General features: G+C 32.8%; 1 protein-coding gene across 11 annotated transcripts in view; it reads left to right on the top strand.

Moving 5' to 3' along the window:
* PCDH15 (protocadherin related 15) overlaps positions 1-20272 on the top strand; it is a 735694-nt gene that overhangs the window by 593876 nt on the left and 121546 nt on the right. For all 11 annotated transcript variants that reach the window (XR_014253086.1, XM_082423601.1, XM_082423610.1 and 8 more), the window contains 2 exons: positions 17223-17332; positions 19302-19442. Coding sequence is in view for 10 of the 11 variants with exons in the window: in XM_082423601.1 (XP_082279727.1) it covers positions 17223-17332; positions 19302-19442 (251 nt within the window). In the remaining variant the exon portion in view is untranslated. The remainder of the gene's footprint in view (positions 1-17222; positions 17333-19301; positions 19443-20272) is intronic.

The following is a 20272-nucleotide window of genomic DNA, read 5'->3' as shown; positions in this document are numbered from 1 at the left end:
TCCCTCTGCTATTCTGTAGATCCTTGTTGGCTATCTATTTTATATATAGTAGCGTGTATATGTTAATCCCAAACTCCTAATTTATCCCTCCCCACCCTTTTCCTCTTTGGTAACCATAAGTTTATTTTCTATGTCTGTGGGCCTATTTCTGCTCTGTATATAAGTTCATTTGTATCATTTTTTTTTTAGATTTCACATATAAGTGATATCATAGGATATTTGTCTTTCCCTGTCTGGCTTACTTCACTTAATATGATAATCTCTAGGTCCCTCCATTTTGCTGCAAATGGCATTATTTCATTCTTTTTTATGGCTGAGTAATATTCCATTGTATATACGTATACCACACCTTCTTTATCCATTCATCTGTTGATGGACATTTAGGTTGCTTCTATGTCTTGGCTATTGTAAATAGCGCTGCTATGAACATTGGGGTGCCTGGATCTTTTTGAATTATGGTTTTCTCTGGATATATGCCTAGGAGTGGGATTGTAGTATCATATGGTAGCTCTGTTTTTGATGACAGATACTTAGTAGGTTAGCTGATTAATGTAAAAGTGGCAGTATAACAAAAAGTCAAACCCTTCTTTCGCATACTTATGTTATGCCTCTGTTTCCTGTTCATAATTTAAAAGTTCCTTACTTTCTGCTAATGGTTCTTTGAAAAAGGAATAAGGAAAATTGTTCAAAATTATTCAAGGATTTTATAGACCACACTATATTATTGAAATAATTTAGCTTATCAAAACTAGAAGAGAAATTTCTCACATTATTTTCTTCTTTATAATATAGAGATAATTTTTATGTGTTGGAAAAAATTTTGATTTTGTCTTTCCTCAAATCCTGTGAACTGAAGTTGTTTCCGGATGGTCTGGCTTCAAATATTTTTTAAAGGGTGGGAGGAATCTAAAAATGAGAATGCAATTTGCCCCATACTGATATATGTTTACTTTTATAATGGCCAGATTTACAGTTATTCTTAAGTATGCACTAGATTCTCGTTGGTCCCTCAAGCAGTTGTAATACTTAAAACAGACTCATTTTGTTAATTTCATGACCTCTTCAAACCAATCTTTCTTTGAGTCATTGAATAAGGTTAAATTGAGGATCAAGACATCATCTACTTCATCTATTTGTCATTAGATGAACATCTACTTTTTCCAGAAAACACTGAGTTCTTCTTAAAACTTTTGAAAAGTATGTAACTCTTCAGACTGTATATTTATTTTTATAATTGTAAATAAGCAATCATGTTGTTTGGAAGCATGCATACAATCAAAATTTTCAAAAGTGTAACAAATTTCCATTTTCCTGCATCATTCTTGTTTTATTTGATTCTTTCAGTTTCTTTTTGACAAAGAAAGATATATCAATAATTTAAGTGTCTTAGAGTCTGCATGCCCCAAATCATCCTTCTTTATTCTCCCTGTCCTCCCTTTCCTTGAAATAATTTCTTAAAGAATTAATGGCATTTCTTTATCTTTGGTTGTCAAAGCAACACTCCCTTCTTAAAAGTCATCTCCAGCTGGCTTCACTTCTTTTTTTTTTTTTCTTTTTTTCACGATGAATAAGTCCAAGTATTAGACCCTACCTTATACAAATAATCATAAATTTTGAGTTATTACCATTCAGGCAATTAAGAAGTTTCTCTCTATCCAAATTCAATCTTATATCTTAATTTAAACCATTTTTCACAATTTGATTTCCATTGGAAGTAGAGAAAAATAGGTAATCATACTCATAAAAAATCTGTTCTCAAAGTTATACCATGCAATGGATGAAATAGACCATAAAGACCATTTATTCAGCCTAATAACTTAATACTTGATTTCTCCAATGTCCTTGCCACAAAGTTGACTACACTCTTTTAAAAACCTTACAGTTGTGAGAAACTCATACCTTCAATCTTTGGATAGCTGTGAATATTGGGAAGTCATTCCTCATGCTTAGGTTATTATTGGTACATTTACTCTTCTATATTTTTTACGCATTTTTCTCTGAGCCTTCATCAATTTTAACATTTACTCATTTCAAGTAGTGTAAATGTAGGGGAGGAAAAATAACTTTTCTTGTACCCTTCAGATTTATTAACTGAGATCCCTGTCATAAAAGACAGATTAACAAGAGAAAAACAAACAAGTTTATTAACATGTATCTCTCATGTATACATGAGAGATACACAGGGTGATGAGTAACACAAATAGGTGGCTTCAGAATACAGGATTAAATACCATCTTAATAGGAAATGGGGAGGAAGGATGTAGGTCTCTTGGAAGAGAGTAAATAATAATTTTAAAAAAGATGAAGGTCCCTGGAATAGATGGAAAGTATGATAGTTTGGGAGAAAGTTTGCCTGGCTGTGCTATCCACTTCTAGTCTCCTCTCCTGTGAAAAGAGTCAATCTTTCCTGGTCAATGAAACTCCTGGAAAGAGAATCCATGATGACTGAGTTCCTTTTGGAGGATTTGTCTTTAGGTAGATAAGGGAACTCAGAGAAAGCCTTTCCCTGCATTTGCTGTTTTCTAAGTACCTACTGCTCAAAATAATCAATATACCAAAGCAGCTTATTTTGGGGTGACATATTTTGCTACCCTTTAATTGAAACTGAGCTAAACTTCTTACTTAAGACAGGTGTGACAAATAATACTCTCCTATTAATAGTGAGCAGGTATTTTGATAAGGGTTGTGCTTATTAGGAAAGAGAAATCTGCATACCTGGTAATATCTGCCATTAATATGGAACAGATAAAGTGATAGTAGCCATGAAGTTGCCAAATTGAAAGAATATTAATTCCAGTTTCTCGTACTGGTTTAATACATCCATATGGCAAACTCTTCTACATTGTTATAATATTTAATAATGGTTAACTATCACAATCAAGGCTTTCTTTTTTGTCTCCACATAAATTAATATATATTAAGTCTATTCAGTTTATTCATCTTCATTTTAATATATCAATATATATTAATACTTATTTTAATATATATTAAAGTTCTATATTAATATCTTTTAAAGTTTTTCATCTTTATTTTCCTAGAAATATTTTTCTAAATGTTCATGAATATTTTGTATTTAATTTATATCTTTCAAAATACTAAAACTCCTTTTGAATTTAATCCCCTAAGGTACTGTATTAGTTCATGTTCATCCTCTGATAATTAGACATCAAGATGAGATTTAACAAGCAGGTATTTTATTAGGGGAAATACCTATGGGAGAGAAATGAGGAGAAAGCAGGGTAAGCCTAGGAGAACTTTAAAGCACATGCATTCTGACCCCAAGTGAAGAACAGGGAGAAAAGCTCATATATAAACATCCTAGCCTACTGTGTCATTTGAGTGACTAATGTGTCATTTCAGTAAGTTTCTGCATGATGATTGGGGAGTCACACCATAGTCCGATGTCAGAGATATATCCTATGTTTCCCAGGAAGGGACCTACCTTAACATCTCTGCTTTTCTTAATCACTATCTGAAAGCAGTCCCTAGGAACATGACCTTCATATAAACACAGAAATATACTTCAGAGCACAGCAACTGGAACCTTGGTCAAGCATGCTTCCTATAGTTGGAGATCTGAGAGGCACACTCTCATTGCTGCCTCATGTCTTCATATCCAATAAGAGGTTTTCAGTCAATTATCTACTTCGATCTTCTGGAAAATAGTTACACTCTCATAGTCAGAAAACACATTTTATGTATCTTTCATTTATTCCAGACAGAAATATCAAAATCCCAATAGTAGTTCAAACACATAATATTACTTGAGAATAGATTGACTCCTGTAGGTCAAGTGAGTTATCATTCAGAAGAATGACATTTGGCCTTCATCTCAAGATGATGGACTAATACTTAAACACACTGGGATTCACTAGTCATGAGTTTTAGAGGTAAATATCATGGAAAGGTCAACGTGTCTGGAACAGATCATAGAGTCTAAATGTGAATATTGATTCTGAGTGGGGAATGCAGTATCTTATACAATTTATCAAAAATTTTACCAAAGATAATTATTTACAAATTTTCTAAACAAATATGTTACCAATATAGACATACCTTGGTATTTATTTTAAATGGAAGTGTATCAACATTGATTATAAAACTTTGCATGATTTAATGCCACATTTATATTAATTTTTAAAGATTCATGTACTTTAAAATGTAATTTTCATAAACATAGAAACTCAAAATTTATATTTGTATATATAGAAAAGAGAAGGGGCACATATTCATAAGGTATTCTTATTAACCTCTGGAACAAGTTATTTTGCTAACTCTTAGAAAAATATCGTAAGTCATTTTCAATTTCTAGCATTATTCAAATTTAATATATCTAATCCAAAATAAGAATAACATACATATACATATCTTGACTTTTTAAAAAATTCAAATACACTTGAATGAAGAAAATAATCTTGTCAGTTTTCCTATTAAAGTGAAAAATTGATACTTTGCTGATTAATGTGCATTAATCTTGTAGCAAAAGACAATGCAAACATTTTGTACAATTTATATTCAAAATAAGTTTCTCAAATGGTTTTATACTGAATAATAAAAATAGAGTAGATTTTATAAAGAACTCCAAAAAATAAACAGTCTACCTCCTGATATACAAAAACAGAGAAAAAGCATAATTTAAAATCCAGAAATCCATTTTTATATACTATGAAAAATGAAAACAATGTTATCACAATGGCCAAGGAAATGATGAGTGAGCAGTTCTAGTTAACATTTCATTATTCAAGAGAATTAAAATTGCCTTATGTTGAGGAACATTGCCATTATTCTTATATAAACCATACAAGTTTGGATTTGTGAATCTTGAGAAAAGATTTTTAATCAATAAGTACAGTAGTTTAGGAGGAATTATTGGTCTTGATTTCGAAGAATGAAAAAGAAAAAGAAAGCTATGTGAAAACTAGAAGTATAAAATAAACCCACATGCAGAGAGCATCACTTGATTGCTAAAGTTGTTTTCTATTTTAATTTAGATTTATTGCTCAATGTAAGAGCTGACTTTACTTGAAGATAACCTTTCCTGTCTTTTTTGGCACTACTAAAATATTGCCTCAAAGATAATAGATTTTGCCTCTTTCACTATTGAAAGAGTGACCCTGACAATCCTTCATTTCAGCTTTCATAGGCTTTCTCTGTATCCACATGGAATTTAATTTCTCCTTCACATGTTCAAGGTTATGTATAGTTTTTGACATTTGCTCAGAGAAGAGTGAAGCAAGTCTTCCAACAACAAAGGACTCAAGTTCTAACAGTTCATTTTAAATCCACTGTTTAGAATTTAAAACAAATTTTTCCATACAAAGAGTTATTATAGATTCTGTTCTTTCATTGCATTCTCTCTATGAGAAATTTTAGTTCAAGTACAACATATATAGTACATTACTTTTATTTTGTTAATAGTTAATGTTAACTTTTTTTTTGAGGCAAAATAACATAATAGTGTCCTAAGGTTTAAATCCTGGCTGCACCTTTTATCAGCTATTGGTTGAATTTGGTCAAGTTACCTAAGCTCCCTGAGGCCAACTTCCCTAGGGATCCGATACTTACTTTATATACAAGAGAAAGGACTTTGTAAAGTGCTAGGTGCAGAAAACATGCTTAAGAAAGTAGTTTTGATATTCTTATTTAATAGGCTTATGCCAGGTGTTGGCCATGCAAAGATTTTTTTTTAAATGCAGTTTTTGTTTTCAAGGAGTTTATACAGAGGAAGGAAAGAAGCAATCCTAATTGCCTGACTTCTGGCTGCCCCCATGTGATGAGATGAAAAGCCTCTGTTTCTGTGTTTGGAAGAATAGCACACATTTACCATATTTTCAAAACAAGAGAAGTGGGAATAAATAATTGCCTAAAAGTAAATAAAGATATGAGGAAGAAAAAGTAGATACTAAGCAAAACAAAATGTCACAAGTTAATTTCTCTACCCTCATTGGTTAAGAGATCTTCAGCAGTTTTTGATCTTAAAAAATTCTAGGGAAATATCACTCTAGTTGCAAGGTGGGGAATGAATTTCTATGAAATTTGAATGTTAGTTTAAATAATAATGCCTTGAATATATATGTGATGGTTAAAGATATATGGTTCTCATTACCAAATGTGGTTTGTTATTCTTGATATCATCTTCTAATCATCTTCATAAACAAAATAGCTCCTTCAACGATTGTCATGTAGAGGGATATTCCCACACTTTAGAGTCAAGTTCCTGATGTCCAGGATGAACAGGGCCCCTTACAGAATTGTTTGTGAAGCGTATTTCTATCTCACTGATGCTATATTTTACTTGTCTTTTTACCAAAGTTCTCAGAATGTTCTGTGAGCTGTGAATTTCAGTTCAGGGTAGGATGAAAAAGATGAAGCAGGAAAATTAAAGTTATTTTTCCTTAAATTTTGCTAATTCATCCAGCATCTTTGTCCACTAGTTTATTTAACAATTTAAAAAAATATAGGCACAGGGCTTCCCTGGTGGCGCAGTGGTTAAGAATCTGCCTGCCAATGCAGGGGACACGGGTTTGAGCCCTGGTCCAGGACGATCCCACATGCCGCAGAGCAACTAAGCCCGTGAGCCACAACTACTGAGCCTTCGTGCTGCAACTAGAGCCCATGTGCTGCAACTACTGAGCCCGCGTGCCTAGAGCCCGTGCTCTGCAACAAGAGAAGCCACTGCAAAGAGAAGCCTGCACACCGCAAGGAAGAGTAGCCCCCAGTCGCCGCAACGAAGACCCAACGCAAACAAAAATAAATAAATTAAATAAATAAATTAAAAAATATATATATAGGCACAATGCTATGTACAGAGTATAAAATAGAACAGTTAATAGGGAACACATGGTCTCTCTAAAGTGTATAATTCATAAGAGAAGACAAACATTGAAAATGTTTACAAATGAGGTAAAATGGCTGCTATATTCAAGTGGCATTAGTTCCTTTCCTCATCCTGTCAATGAATATTTATTGAACACATAACTGCACTAGAAATAATAACACTGAACTAAATATACATGGTTCCTACCGTCAGAAATCTTAAAATATATGTAGTAGACAGAAATTAATCAAATGATCATAAGAAACAAATTATAATTACAGACTTATAAGTGATATAGAAGAAAGGAAAAGAAAAGAACAGAAAAGAAAGTGCTTTATGAGCACTTATAACAAAGCACACAACAGCAGCAGTGGGGGATATTAAAGCAAATTTCTTTGAAAAAAACAGGAGTTGAGATGTCAGTAAGTAGTAATTAGACTTGTAGGTGAAGGAATATAGTGGACTCAGGAATTGGAAGGAAATTGATTGCATAAAAATCCTAAATTGGAAAGGAGAAGACACATTCCAAGATGTAAAGAAGGTCAGTATGGTTGAGGAAGAGAGAATGAACATAAACTACTGTAAGATGAGGCAGAAATTTGGGGCATATTAGAGATTTGAGTTTTATTCTTTGAGCACTGGGAAGCCATTGAAATATGGTAAGCATGTAGTGGGCTAAGAAAGTTCAGATCGATAGTGATGTAAGTACATGTGAACTTTAAAAAGATGACTGACCACTCTGTGGAAGTCAGACAGGAAAGGAGTCAAAATGGATAAATATGGACTGGTCAAAAAAAACTATAGTATTTTAAGCAAAGAACAATGACAGTTGGCATAGAGTAGGACGGTGGCGAAGGAAAATTGATGAGACCTAAAAGAAAATCTCCTAGACAAAGCAATGTTAAAGTGGAAACCTAAAGAAGTGCCCTAAAGAACTCATCAGGGGAAGATTGTGCTAGGAAGAGAGAGCCGCATACATAACGGCCGAGAGAGAAGAACTGTAAAATGTTCTAAGAATTCAAAGCCTAGTATAGACCACAGAAATCTCTGGGAGAGAGTAGTTGGTGATGAGAAGGGAGACATAAGTAGAGTCAGATTTTGAGGGTATTTATGAGCCATACTAAAGGCATTGTTCATTTTCAAGGAGAAATTTGAGGACACTGAAGGAATTATCTCTAATTTTAATCCATCACACCATGCCAATATTCTCCTATCTTCCTCAGCAAAAAGTGGAAGAACAGTTAGATTAGAAGAGTAAAATATCTTATGCAAATATTTAATGAGGTAAATGACACATTTTGAATGATGTAAAAACAGCATTTTTTAAAAATGTATTCAAAATGTCACACATTATTTCTAATTTTATAACATTTACATCTCAAACTAAAAAATTATTCCAGGATTAAGGGGTTTTACATGATTATTTTATTTCTTTATTTTCATTTCTCAGTGTATCAAGTAGGTATTATAGAAAAAAAGAGGGAAAAATCAAATTGCCAATCAGACATAGTAAGCATAATGAATCTGTTTTTGGTAAATGGACATTTAAAATCTTTATCTAATGGATTCTAAATAATAAATTACCATATTTAAGGAGAAATGTTGATAAACATTTGTTTGTTAAACAACCTCTTGTTTGTTAAAACAACCTCTCAGGCTTTTCAAAGTTTAATAACTAGGGATGCCGTATGGATAAAGGAACTGGGTAGGGGATATCTAGCTATAAATTTTTTCCAGTTTTATTGACATGCAATATTGTATTCATTTAAAGTGCACAACATAATAACTTGATATATGCATGTATTACAAAATAACTACTACAATAAGTTTAGTTAACATTCATTACCTCATATAGTTACAATTTTCGTTCTTATGATGAAGACTTTTAAGATCTACTCTTTTAGCAACTTTCAAACATACACTATAGTATTTTTCACTGTAGTTGCCATGCTGTATCTTCATTCCCAGAGCTTACTTGTCTTATAACTGGAAGCTTGTACCTTTTGACCACCTTCACCCAGTTCCCTCACCCCCCACCTTCCACCTCCCACTTCTGGCAGCCACCAATCTGTTCCCTGTTTCTGTGAGTTTTTTTTTTTTTTTTTTTAGTTTCCACATATAAGTGAGATCATACAGTATTTGTCTTTTTCTGATTTATTCCACTTAGCATAATGCTCTCAGGGTCCATCCATGTTGTCACAAATGGCAGGATCCCCTTCTTTTTTATGACTGAGTAATACTTCACATATTTACATATATATATAAAATATATATCATAATAAAAACTAAATCTAGAGTTAATGTATTAATTGCAACTTCTTTAGCAAAAACTTAAATGAAAATGAAATACCCCCACTTCCTAAAATAATGTTGAATTTATCTATCTTAAGGTATTGAATACTTAATCCATCTTAAGATATATATCCTCCTACCTAGATGGCATGCATGATTGTAAATGTTTACTGTCTTTCTAGGGTATGAATAACACAATGAAAAATGATTTATCTCTTTCTTTCTTAGAAATTCTAGCAGAATTTGAACGTCTGTTTTTATTATGCTATTTTTGAGGTAGTACATTCATTCAACTGTTAAAAGTAGAATTGAATTGAAATATTAAATGCTCTACCAGAGTATCTATTTTTCTTTTTTGATGTTATGTGTATGACTACACTAATATATTTCAAGATTCTATGGTGATTTCTCATCTTTACTTGACTATTTCTTACCTAACAGCATAGAGTCTAGTGGAATCAATAGAAAACAACAAATAAAAGCATTAGAGAGCCTGTTTCAAAAGTTTACTGTCATGCCCTTCAAAAAGTCCAAATGTACAGATTCATCTATAAAGGAGAAAAGAAACACTTATTTTTTTTAACATCTTTATTGAGGTATAATTGCTTTACATTGTTGTGTTAGTTGCTGCTGCTAACAAAGTGAATCAGTTATATGTATACATATATCCCCATATCTCCCTCCCTCTTGCATCTCCCTCCCACCCTCCCTATCTCACCCCTCTAGGTGGTCACAAAGCACCGAGCTGATAAATAAGCCAAAATACAAAACTGTTTTCTCAGAGGTCGTTACTAAGTATATAAAGACCTACATCATAGCCTATTTTGAGTAAGTAAATCAATTAGCCAGAAATGAATATGCCTGGTCCAGTCATTTCATCAAACCATGCAGCCCGCTGATTCCACTTACAGATACTTTGTTGGTATTTCGGGAATATAAAATATAAATGGTGCATGCCATGTTTACTACTGAACTTTTAACCAGATATCTGGTATTAATGTATTTACTACATTTTACTGTAACTGTTTACACAACTATCTGGTTTGCTTGTGAAGCTATAAACTCCATGACTGCACAATTCACTTCCTCTATCCTGTCTTTGTGTCTTTATTGCCTAGTGGATGTCAGGCACATGGTATATGTTCAGTAAATATTTATTGAATGAATGAGTAAACCTCTATGCATAAAATCATTACATTTTAAGTGATTTTGTTGTTGTTTTAAGTTTCAGAGCCAGCCTATACCAATCCCACCCCATAGTAGTTGTTTTTGAATGAAACCCCAAAAAGTCTATGAATTTAAATCTGTAAAGATAGTAAAAAGAAAAATATTATCCCCATTTCAGATATAAAATTGATGTGATTGAGAACTGAAAAGGGAAAATCAGAGTGCATAAAACATAGTCTACAATATTAGCCAAGATAGATATTAATAAGTATTCCAGTTTTGTTTTTATTGTGTCTACTGTCTATGAGACAAAGCTACACATCATTGTAATATTTAAGCTAAACTTCCAGAAGCGTAGCTTATAAAGTGATATACTAACAATGGCTATAATTTATGGAGTACCTACCATATGCTAGGTGTAAGGAAAACTTTTTGTATGCATTATATCCTTTAGTGAACTCAACAATCTTCTGATCTAGTTAATGTCCCCATTTTACAAATAAAGAAATAAGATCAGGGAAGCTAAGAATTTTCCCCAGGTCACATAGCTAGTAAATATGAGAGCCATAATTCAAACTTAGCTATTAGAACCTGAGGAGAGTGTCCATAGCTTAATTCTAGTCTGTGAAAGGACACTCACTGCTGTAGAAGTGAGCACTAAAGCTTGGGGAGTAGAGTGAGGGAAGCAAAAGACAGAGGAAGGCAGCAGGGAGAAAGTCCATTATTCCCCAAAGATGTGATTTCAAACCACTCCTATCTGAATCATCTGGGGACCTTTTATAAATGATATTCCTGGATCTGACTCTGTGGACCTACTAAATGGGAATCTTTAAGCATGATGCAAAAGTCTGAAACTTTAATAAGTTATTCAGCTAATTTTTACAGTTTAAAGTTTTAGAGCCAATGACTAAGAAAGATTAAACTCTATTAATTCAAACAATCAATCAATCAATCAAACAAACAGATTGCAGATTTAGCTTTCAAGTAGTTTTCGGAACTTGAGAAAGTGCTTACTACTCAGGACCTCAGTTTTCTTGTCTTCCAGATGGGGTCGCTTCATGGATCTGAATAGAAGCAAAACTCTTAACAATAGTAAGTTCACTTCAGAAAAGATGTAATAAACAGTGTCTAACCATTGGTCTTTCATTCATTTTCTTATCTACAATCCATCCTAAGAACTATAGGAAAGCTGGCATCTCTCTCCTGATCTTTTTTAAACTGTTTTTCTTAGTTAAATATGTAAAATTAGATCACCCTGATGCAATTACTCCAAGGTTACAAATAACAGGAGTTCCAGTGGGTGTTTTTTTTTCCTTCCCATTTTCATTAAATTCCCTCATAGTAGATATAAAAACAGTTCCTTAATTGGCACTGATTTGCAAATATATTGAATTCAAACATGTCAATAAATTAATTTGTCTCTCAGTAGAAAGAAAGCAATAGAGCCAGATTGAATCCCAGTGAAATTTTATAGCACTTATTTACAAACACTTTTATATCCTAAACTGCACAGCATTTAAAATAATTAAGAGCTTTATGCAGCACATATAACATTTACTTTTACTGTTACTTCTTAAAACCAACGATAAAAGTAAATTTTAAATTGTAGAATAATTCTTTCATTTTATATTTATACTGTAAAACTGGGGCTAACATTTGGAAACCACACATTCCGTTATTTTAGTATTGTCATTATTCAGATAACTCAGATATATTAAAATATTTAATTGAGAGATTTATTGTAATCTATATTTTCCAAAAAATCAATTTTAAATGTTAAACATCTATAAATTAGTTTATACATTCATAAGAAAATTATGGTGTATGTGTTTTGCATATAAATTCTGTAGCAGTTAACTTTTCTATGTCACACTTACTTTATTTGCAAAAATGTATTTCTAAACAACAGATTTGGAGTTATTTTGATCAACTTTCTTCTTACTAAAGTGCACCTATTTGTAGTACATTTATGATTCAGCAATAAAACATATCAAACCACAAAAAGACATGAGGGGAAGCTTAAGTACATATTGCTAAGGAAAGAGGTCAGGCCCCAAAGACTACATACTATATGATCCCAACTATGTGACCTTCTGGAAAAGGCAACAGTATACAGACAATAAAAAGATCAGTGGTTGCCAGGTATTTGGGTGGGGGTAGGGGGACAAATAAATGAGGAACAGGAGATTTTCCATCACTGAAACGATATTCTGTATGATACTGTAATGGTGGATATATGACATTATACCTCTGTCCAAACCCATAGAACATAAAGAATGAAACCTCATATAAACTATGACCAAAGTGTTGCCTTTGAGGGATAAATAGGAGCCAGTGCTGCCATCTGGAATATGTCAGGACATGTAGGCATTAAACCCAATTCAGATCAAGCTTTGTCAAAGAACCTTTAGGGAAGGTCCTTCCTTAAGGCATTTTAAAAATGTAAAACCATCAGTCACTCCAGGGCTCAAAAGTCCATGTCTGTTTAAAATATACCATTTTCTTTAGCATCCTCTTAGCAACCCTTTTCTGGGGAAAGGGAATCCAGTTGGTCTTTTGACTCTTAAGCTTCATCAGTAAGGCTATATATTTTCACTATTGAGCCCTAGCTCTTTCAAGTGTCTTTTATTGTAAGAGGGCTTTTTCTCAATTATATTGGCGGTAAATCTGGCTTTAAAAAGTAGAATTCTTGAATTTCACATTCCAAACAACTATTAGTTTTGAATTAGTTGTTAAAAAGTTAAATTGGAAGAGGGTTAATGATACATTGTTTATTATAAAATGGATGAAGTGCAACTACAATTATGTGAATTGATAGTAGCAAGAGAAAAAAATTGTTTAAAAAAAGTGGCTCATGAGGAATCATTTATTTGGCTATAAAATTTTTTGCTTCTGAAATTAATCAATAGATTTTGATTGTATTCTACAGGAAGAAGAAGGGGAATGATAAATCTCAGACTCAGAATGGTAGAACTGGAAAATACCTTACAAATAGTTTACTGTAAATATCATAAATTGTCAGCCCATAGATCAAACCAAGTCAGGTGATGCTTTAAAAAATAAATTTCGTTGCATGCCAAAATGTAAAAGTTTATAGAATTTACATAAAAATTTGAATTTCCTTTTTCCATTTAAAAATCACTCTGGACTTGCATTATTGCATGCTGATTATCCTTATTAAATAGAGTATGTAGTGTCCAATTCCTTTCCACCCCTTCCCCCATTAATTTATTCCCAACCCATTTTATTTAACTTTCTTATCTTTTTATCCTCTATAACATCTGATTTTATGGATCCTGATTTACACCAACTCCTTCATCTTATATTCAAGTTATACGTGACTCCAAAGGGGATACGTAATTTGCCCCATCATGTAACTTGTACTTTCCAGGGCATAAAACAAAAATAAAATGGGCCCTCCCTGGCAATAAAATAGAAAAGAGTTGAAATTTTGTAATCTAATGCTCATTATCATAAAGGTTCATTTAATTTTAGCCAGGAGAAAATTGCATTGTTATGGTATGTTTTGATTTTGGTAGAAAGAAGTGTGTTGGAACAATTAAGACAAAGGTTAATGAGATATTTTGTCTAGAAGTAAATCTGTTTTAAACATTTACTAACAAATAGAAGTTTAAATGTTTTTAGTGGTGGGCATAGGATTTGAATTCCTTCTTAAACTATGTCAGTTACTTTTTCCAGTATTAATCATTTTCATCCTGATAGTACAAAAATATGCATAAAATATTTTATTTTTAAAGTTTGAAATGAAAGATGGCATTTTTATAATGTTAAAGCTGAAGGCATATTAGCTGCAGACTTTATATTTCTATACTTTATAAGGATCAAGAATTCATTATGAAATAATTATGGAAAGTATAAAATTTAGCTCTTATCTCACATAGTAACAAGATAGATGAGTAAACAATTTAAACAGCTTATATTTCCACAAAAAGAAATTCAGTATATGAAAATCATCACAGAATATGACTAACATGTTTTCTTATATCAAACTTAAGTTGTATGAAATTTGATCTGTCGTAAGTTAACAATTCATTGCTCTAATATCCAAGCCTTGTGTATTAGTTGTCTATTGCACCATAATAATACTACTGCAAATGTAATGAGTTAAAACAACACACTTATCATCTTGAAGTTTCTGTAGGTCAGGAATTTGTTGGCTGTGTCCTCTGTTTCATAGTCTCACACAGGGTTTAGTCAAGATGTTAGCCAGGGCTAGAATCTCACTTGAGGCTTGACCAGAGAAGGGTCTACCTCCAAGCTCATGTGGTTGTTGCTAGGTTTCAGTTCCATGTGGGATGTCGGACTGAGGGCCTCAGTTGCTTGCTGATTGTTGGTCAGAACTCACCATTCCACATCTCCACTTACTTCATTAAATCCAGCAAGGGAGGTAGTCAGAGTCCGCTAGCAAGAAGTTACAAGTTATAATCTAATATAACATAATCACTGAAGTGACATCCCATCTTGTTTGCTGTATTCTGTCCGTTGGAAACAAGTCACAGTCTGCCCCTCTTACAAGAGGAGATACACAAGGGTAGGAATACCAAGGTGAGGATTCTACTGTGTTTCCATAACTCTTTAATTTTAACCCTTTCCAGGTTTAATGATTTCACAATCACCAAGGTCAACCACTAGCCAATATTGCAAACAATTAGTCTTAATGTCTGTTTATAATCTAAAATATCATAGAAAAAGATATCTATTCATAATCCATCAAAACTAACCTTAGTGTCACTTTTCTAAGTGCCTTCCTTTTTGTGGTAGTCTACTGTCATTTTAGGTTCAAGATTACCAAAGGCATCCTTATTTCACTAAACTGACACTGTGATGATGCCTAGGTAAATTGCTTATAAAATATAATTGTGTTACCTCAGATATCTTTCTTTAGAAGTGCCTACTTAGGTAAATGTATCCTTTTCTTATCTAAACATTTTTTAAATTTGTTGGGGCTCTTTTGATTGCAAGTGATTGAAATACTAGATAAAGGAGAATTTGTTTTAGTAACTGAAATGAGTTTACCTAGCTTCAAGTATAACAGCATTTAGATTACTAGTCAAAGTGTACAGGATATATTTTCAACCTTTAGTTATTTCATTTGTGTTGGTATTATTATCAACAAGAACCCCCTCATAGGGAGAAATATTAATATTCTAGTCAACAACAACAAAAAAACTTTTTTTTTTTTTTGGTTACAGTAACATTATTGGACAAGACTATCATTGGGTTTGCATGAAACATTTACCACACATGAACACAGAGCAAAGCAAAATAAAGTGCCCTCACTGGCCAGAGCTGGGTAATGTGTCTATCTATATACCTGGGGGATTGGGTCAGTTCTACCCAAACCAGTTCGACTAACAATTAAGGAGGTATGGTTATCCAAAGCAATATCTGGATGCTATTAATAAAAGAAGGCAGAAAATATGCAGAGAAGTAAAATTAAACAAACAAATAGATATATAAATAGATAAATACTTTATAATTTTCATTAAAAAATTATACAGGTTAGTTCTTACTCTTTATCAAGAAATGGTTATTGACCATGCACTGGAGATATGGACCACCATTAGGTGCTATAGCATCTATCTGTAAGACATCATTTTACCTTTAGGTAATGTTAGTCTATCAAGTATATGGAGTACAGTGGCAAAGAACATAGCATTTTGGACAAGATGTTTAAGAAGGATTGTATGTAATTAATTTTTCAGACTGTATTTGTAGCTCAGAATTTGTTATAAAAGGCTTCATGTAAGCACAATATAATAGTGTAATGTAATCTAGATTAGAAGAACTGAGAAGATGGAGATAAAAATGAAGGGTAATATTAAAAAAGTAAGTATTGAAAGATTAAAGGCAATGTGAAAGAGTGTCAGTAGGATTTATCAGTTTGAGGAAAGAGGTTAAAGCTTATAGAAATCAGATGGGTTAGATAGATTGGACTATAAAAATATTTGGAGATGTTAAAACTTTATATTTAAGAATTTTCTATATCTGTTGGAGTTGGATGATGTATCTGTGAATTGTAAAAGTGAGATTGTTTGCATTAGTTTATGAAGATAAAGTTACAATAGCCTAGTCACAGTGACCAATATTGTAAAATAAAATGGAGATTTTGAGAATGAGATGCTGTGTTGTTGAAAATATATTTTTAAAATTAAAGAAGTATCATGCAAACTATTATATATAGGATAGATAAACAACAAGGTCCTACTGTATAGCACAGGGAACTATATTCAACATCTGTGATAAACCATAATGGAAAAGAATATGAAAAAGACTATATATGTATAACTGAGTTACTTTGCTGTACAGCAGAAATTAACATAACATTGTAAATCAACTATAATTTAATAAAAATTTTAAAATAAATCGATAAATAAAGTTAAGGATCATAGTACTGGGGGCATAATATGGTTACAGTTAAGTAAAATAAGTGAATTCAAAAGAAATATTAATTTTGTGATGCCATCCATTCAAATACGTTTAGTACAGTTAAAGTTTAAAGTAGAGCAAGGTAAGGACTAGACTAGAAAGAGACATCTGGAGGCCATTTGCTTAAATATGCTAATGTTACCAACATAAAAGCAATATTTTTCTTTAGCAACTTGAGATAGCAAATTGTATCTACCTATTGCATTCTGTCCAGAAGTTGTTTGAGACAAGTAAAATGAATTTTATACAATTTTTGGCAGATAATAAAGTAGTAATATACAGGTGACAAGGCATTCTTAACAAAGAACATTTGCATAATTTTGAACATAGTTTGTTAGGGCTGGAGTCTGAATGTGTTACTTTGTTGAAAAGTTCAAAAAATAGTATTATTCAAATAAACACACACGCACAAAACTAACATATTCTATTGTTAAATTCAAAACTCCATCATGACAAAATGGACAAGAAAAATAAATTATCTTCTCTAAACCTGCAGACCGCCTCCAGTAAGTGAACTTGCAACCAGAGGGACTATGGTTGGTGTAATTTCTGCTGCAGCCATCAATCAGAGTATTGTGTACTCCGTTGTTGCAGGAAATGAAGAGGGTGAGTATATGTTTAGTCTGTGTTTTCATCATAAAACAATAAACTTAGATTTGGAATAAATTTCAGATTTAATTACTCTTTACCCTATTTTTCTAGTAAGATGTGTCTGACTTAAATGTAACTATGTGCTGAATCTGATTAAAAATCCAGTCATATTGACAAATGCTACTTATTTCCCCTAGGGTTCCCCTAGGGAATACTCAATATCCAATTCTGAAAGCGTTCCCCTCCCCCTGAATTAGGGATATTTTAATAATGTGTTGAAAATTAATGCATACTTTCAGCTTTTGGTCATAATCATAGCCTACAGTAGTCTCTTGCCACTGTTCTGTGCCATCCACAGCCCTTACCCCATGTCATACATTAACTAATCCTGAAGAAATTTTAGGAACAGAAATAACTGTGAATGCCCAAAGAGCCACATCCATGGTAAAAGCCATGTACCTTTTGTATGAGTCCTCAAACTGTCAAATCAAACATGTAATCAACAGTTGTAAGTAAATAAATAATTTGAGTTTTGTCTACCATCACTCTTCACTGAGAATGGAATGGTTTGCTAACCTGTGGGAATAAGTTCATAACTCAGTTTTTCAATTAGCATATTGATTCTTTGTTTCACCTATCACCCACAGGTTAGTTGTCCTTTGCTTTTCCCTTTTTATGAGTTAAATGGTTTGGCATGTTGTAAGTGGTAGACAAACAAACAAACAAACTAAAAACCCAGTTAATATACATTTAAAAATCACATGCATATTCAATATTAAACAAATGAACGAATGTTAATGTTGTAAAGCAGTTTGCAAGGAAATTATAAAAGCTGTTTTCAAGTATTTCAGTGACCAACCATTACTGGAAATTACTGCCCCTGAAGCAAGTGCTCAATGTAGTACTTTTCTTATTGTCTTTCTTTGTTTCTCCTGTGCTATGATGCCTCCTCTCCAAATATTACTGACTTTCCTTTTTCCTTGAACTTACAACATCTGACTGAAGCTATGATTTCTGAATCTGTTCTTATAATTTTTTCTATGATTCTATCTGTTCTTTTCCTTGAAGTTAGCAAAGTGGCTCTACTTATTACCCACACTCCACCACAATGATTCTTTTTACATTCAATTCATTTGCTTATCAGTTTATTCAACTAATATTTATTGAGCATCTATCACGTACTCAGTACCTTCTAGCTACTTAGGATAGAGCAGTGAACATAATAGACAGATCCTTGCCCTCATAGAATTTATCAATCCAAGAAGAGGAGATAGTAACAATTATTAAACAATTATTAAGCTAATAAACATATAGTGTTTAGGTAGTGATAAATGCTGTGGAGAAAACCAAAGTGAGGAAAAGACAGAGAGAGTGAAAGAGGTGGGATATTACAAAGTTTGCCAATGTGCCCTGCCCTTCACTCAAATATATATGACCAAATTTATTTTAATAAATAGACTTCAGGGCAAAATATTTTAAGATATTTAGAATAATAAATAATATTTTCTAAATAATCAACATATTAAATTATCTGTTTGTTCCCTCTCACATTCTTAGCAAAACACTAAATCTGCAGGATAATAAGATGCATTAAATCATAAAAAGTATAATAATCCAATAAGGTCATAAAATAATTGCTTAAACAAAATTAAATGGATTTCTTTAAAACAAAATTTCTAGAAGCATTTAGTATGGTAGAAGATTATGTGTATCTACGGTGAGGGAAATAGTATGCATTGTTTCCCAGATTTAATTGACCATAGAAACATCAAGTTCCAGGAGGATCTCAAAAAAACTTGAATTTCAAAGCATGCATTTAGGGAAACACTGATGTTGATAATTTGGGGAACTGGAACAGAGTTTCCAAAGCCAGCATTTTGTAACTCTTATTATATGTGTTTTAAAATTCACAGTGCTTTTTAAAGAGAATTATTTTCCCTTATAGTGTGAAGAGAGTAACCAAGGAATTGTGTTTTAATTCTAGATAAGTTTGGAATTAATAACATCACGGGTGTAATCTATGTGAATGCCCCTCTGGATTATGAGACAAGGACAAGCTATGTACTTCGAGTCCAAGCTGATTCCCTGGAAGTGGTCCTCGCCAACCTACGTGTTCCTTCAAAAAGTAAGTTGGGGCTTCCCGGGTGGCGCAGTGGTTGAGAGTCTGCCTGCCAATGCAGGGGACACGGGTTCGAGCCCTGGTCTGGGAAGATCCCACATGCCGCGGAGCAACTGGGCCCGTGAGCCACAGTTACTGAGCCTGCGCGTCTGGAACCTGTGCTCTGCAACAAGAGAGGCCGCGATAGTGAGAGGCCCGCGCACCGCGATGAAGAGTGGCCCCCGCTTGCCACAACTAGAGAAAGCCGTAGCACAGAAGCGAAGACCCAACACAGCCAAAAATAAATTAATTAATTAATAAAAAAGTAAGTTGTATTACTTAAGGATTTTACAAGAATTTTATGGTGTTTTTACTTATTTTCTAATGAAATACATATGTCTAAATAAAATCCTCAGTGGAGAACGTAGAAAGATCATTAATACTCAAAGATGATTGCCCATTCATTTTAAGATCTGATATATGACAATGCAGAGAATGACTTTATACTTCTTAAATGTCAAGGTAATAACACAATGTTTTCAAATTTTGTGCACAATCTTACTGGAATGCCATCATTATCGGTGTATGTTACATAGAAAACCTTATTCTTAATCACACTGGGTAGTTATGGCTAACCCCTTGGAATGTATATTGTTAAGGGGCACATGATTACCATACATGTCCTGAATTGTGTGGCTTCTGGTACTTTGTATTTTCTTAGAGCAGAGGAAAATGCATCTTAAAAAGAGTGACTAACATTTATCATAATGTTAGCATTATATTTAATTCACACCCATTTCTAGGAAATGAGATTTATTATCCCCATTTTACAAAGACAAGAAAAGATTAAGTGATTT

Source organism: Balaenoptera physalus (genome assembly GCF_965194825.1).
Source record: "Balaenoptera physalus genome assembly, chromosome: 14".
NCBI classification, from domain to species: domain Eukaryota; kingdom Metazoa; phylum Chordata; class Mammalia; order Artiodactyla; family Balaenopteridae; genus Balaenoptera; species Balaenoptera physalus.
Note: the sequence above shows the minus strand (reverse complement) of the source record. Positions and strands in the feature narration are given on the sequence as shown.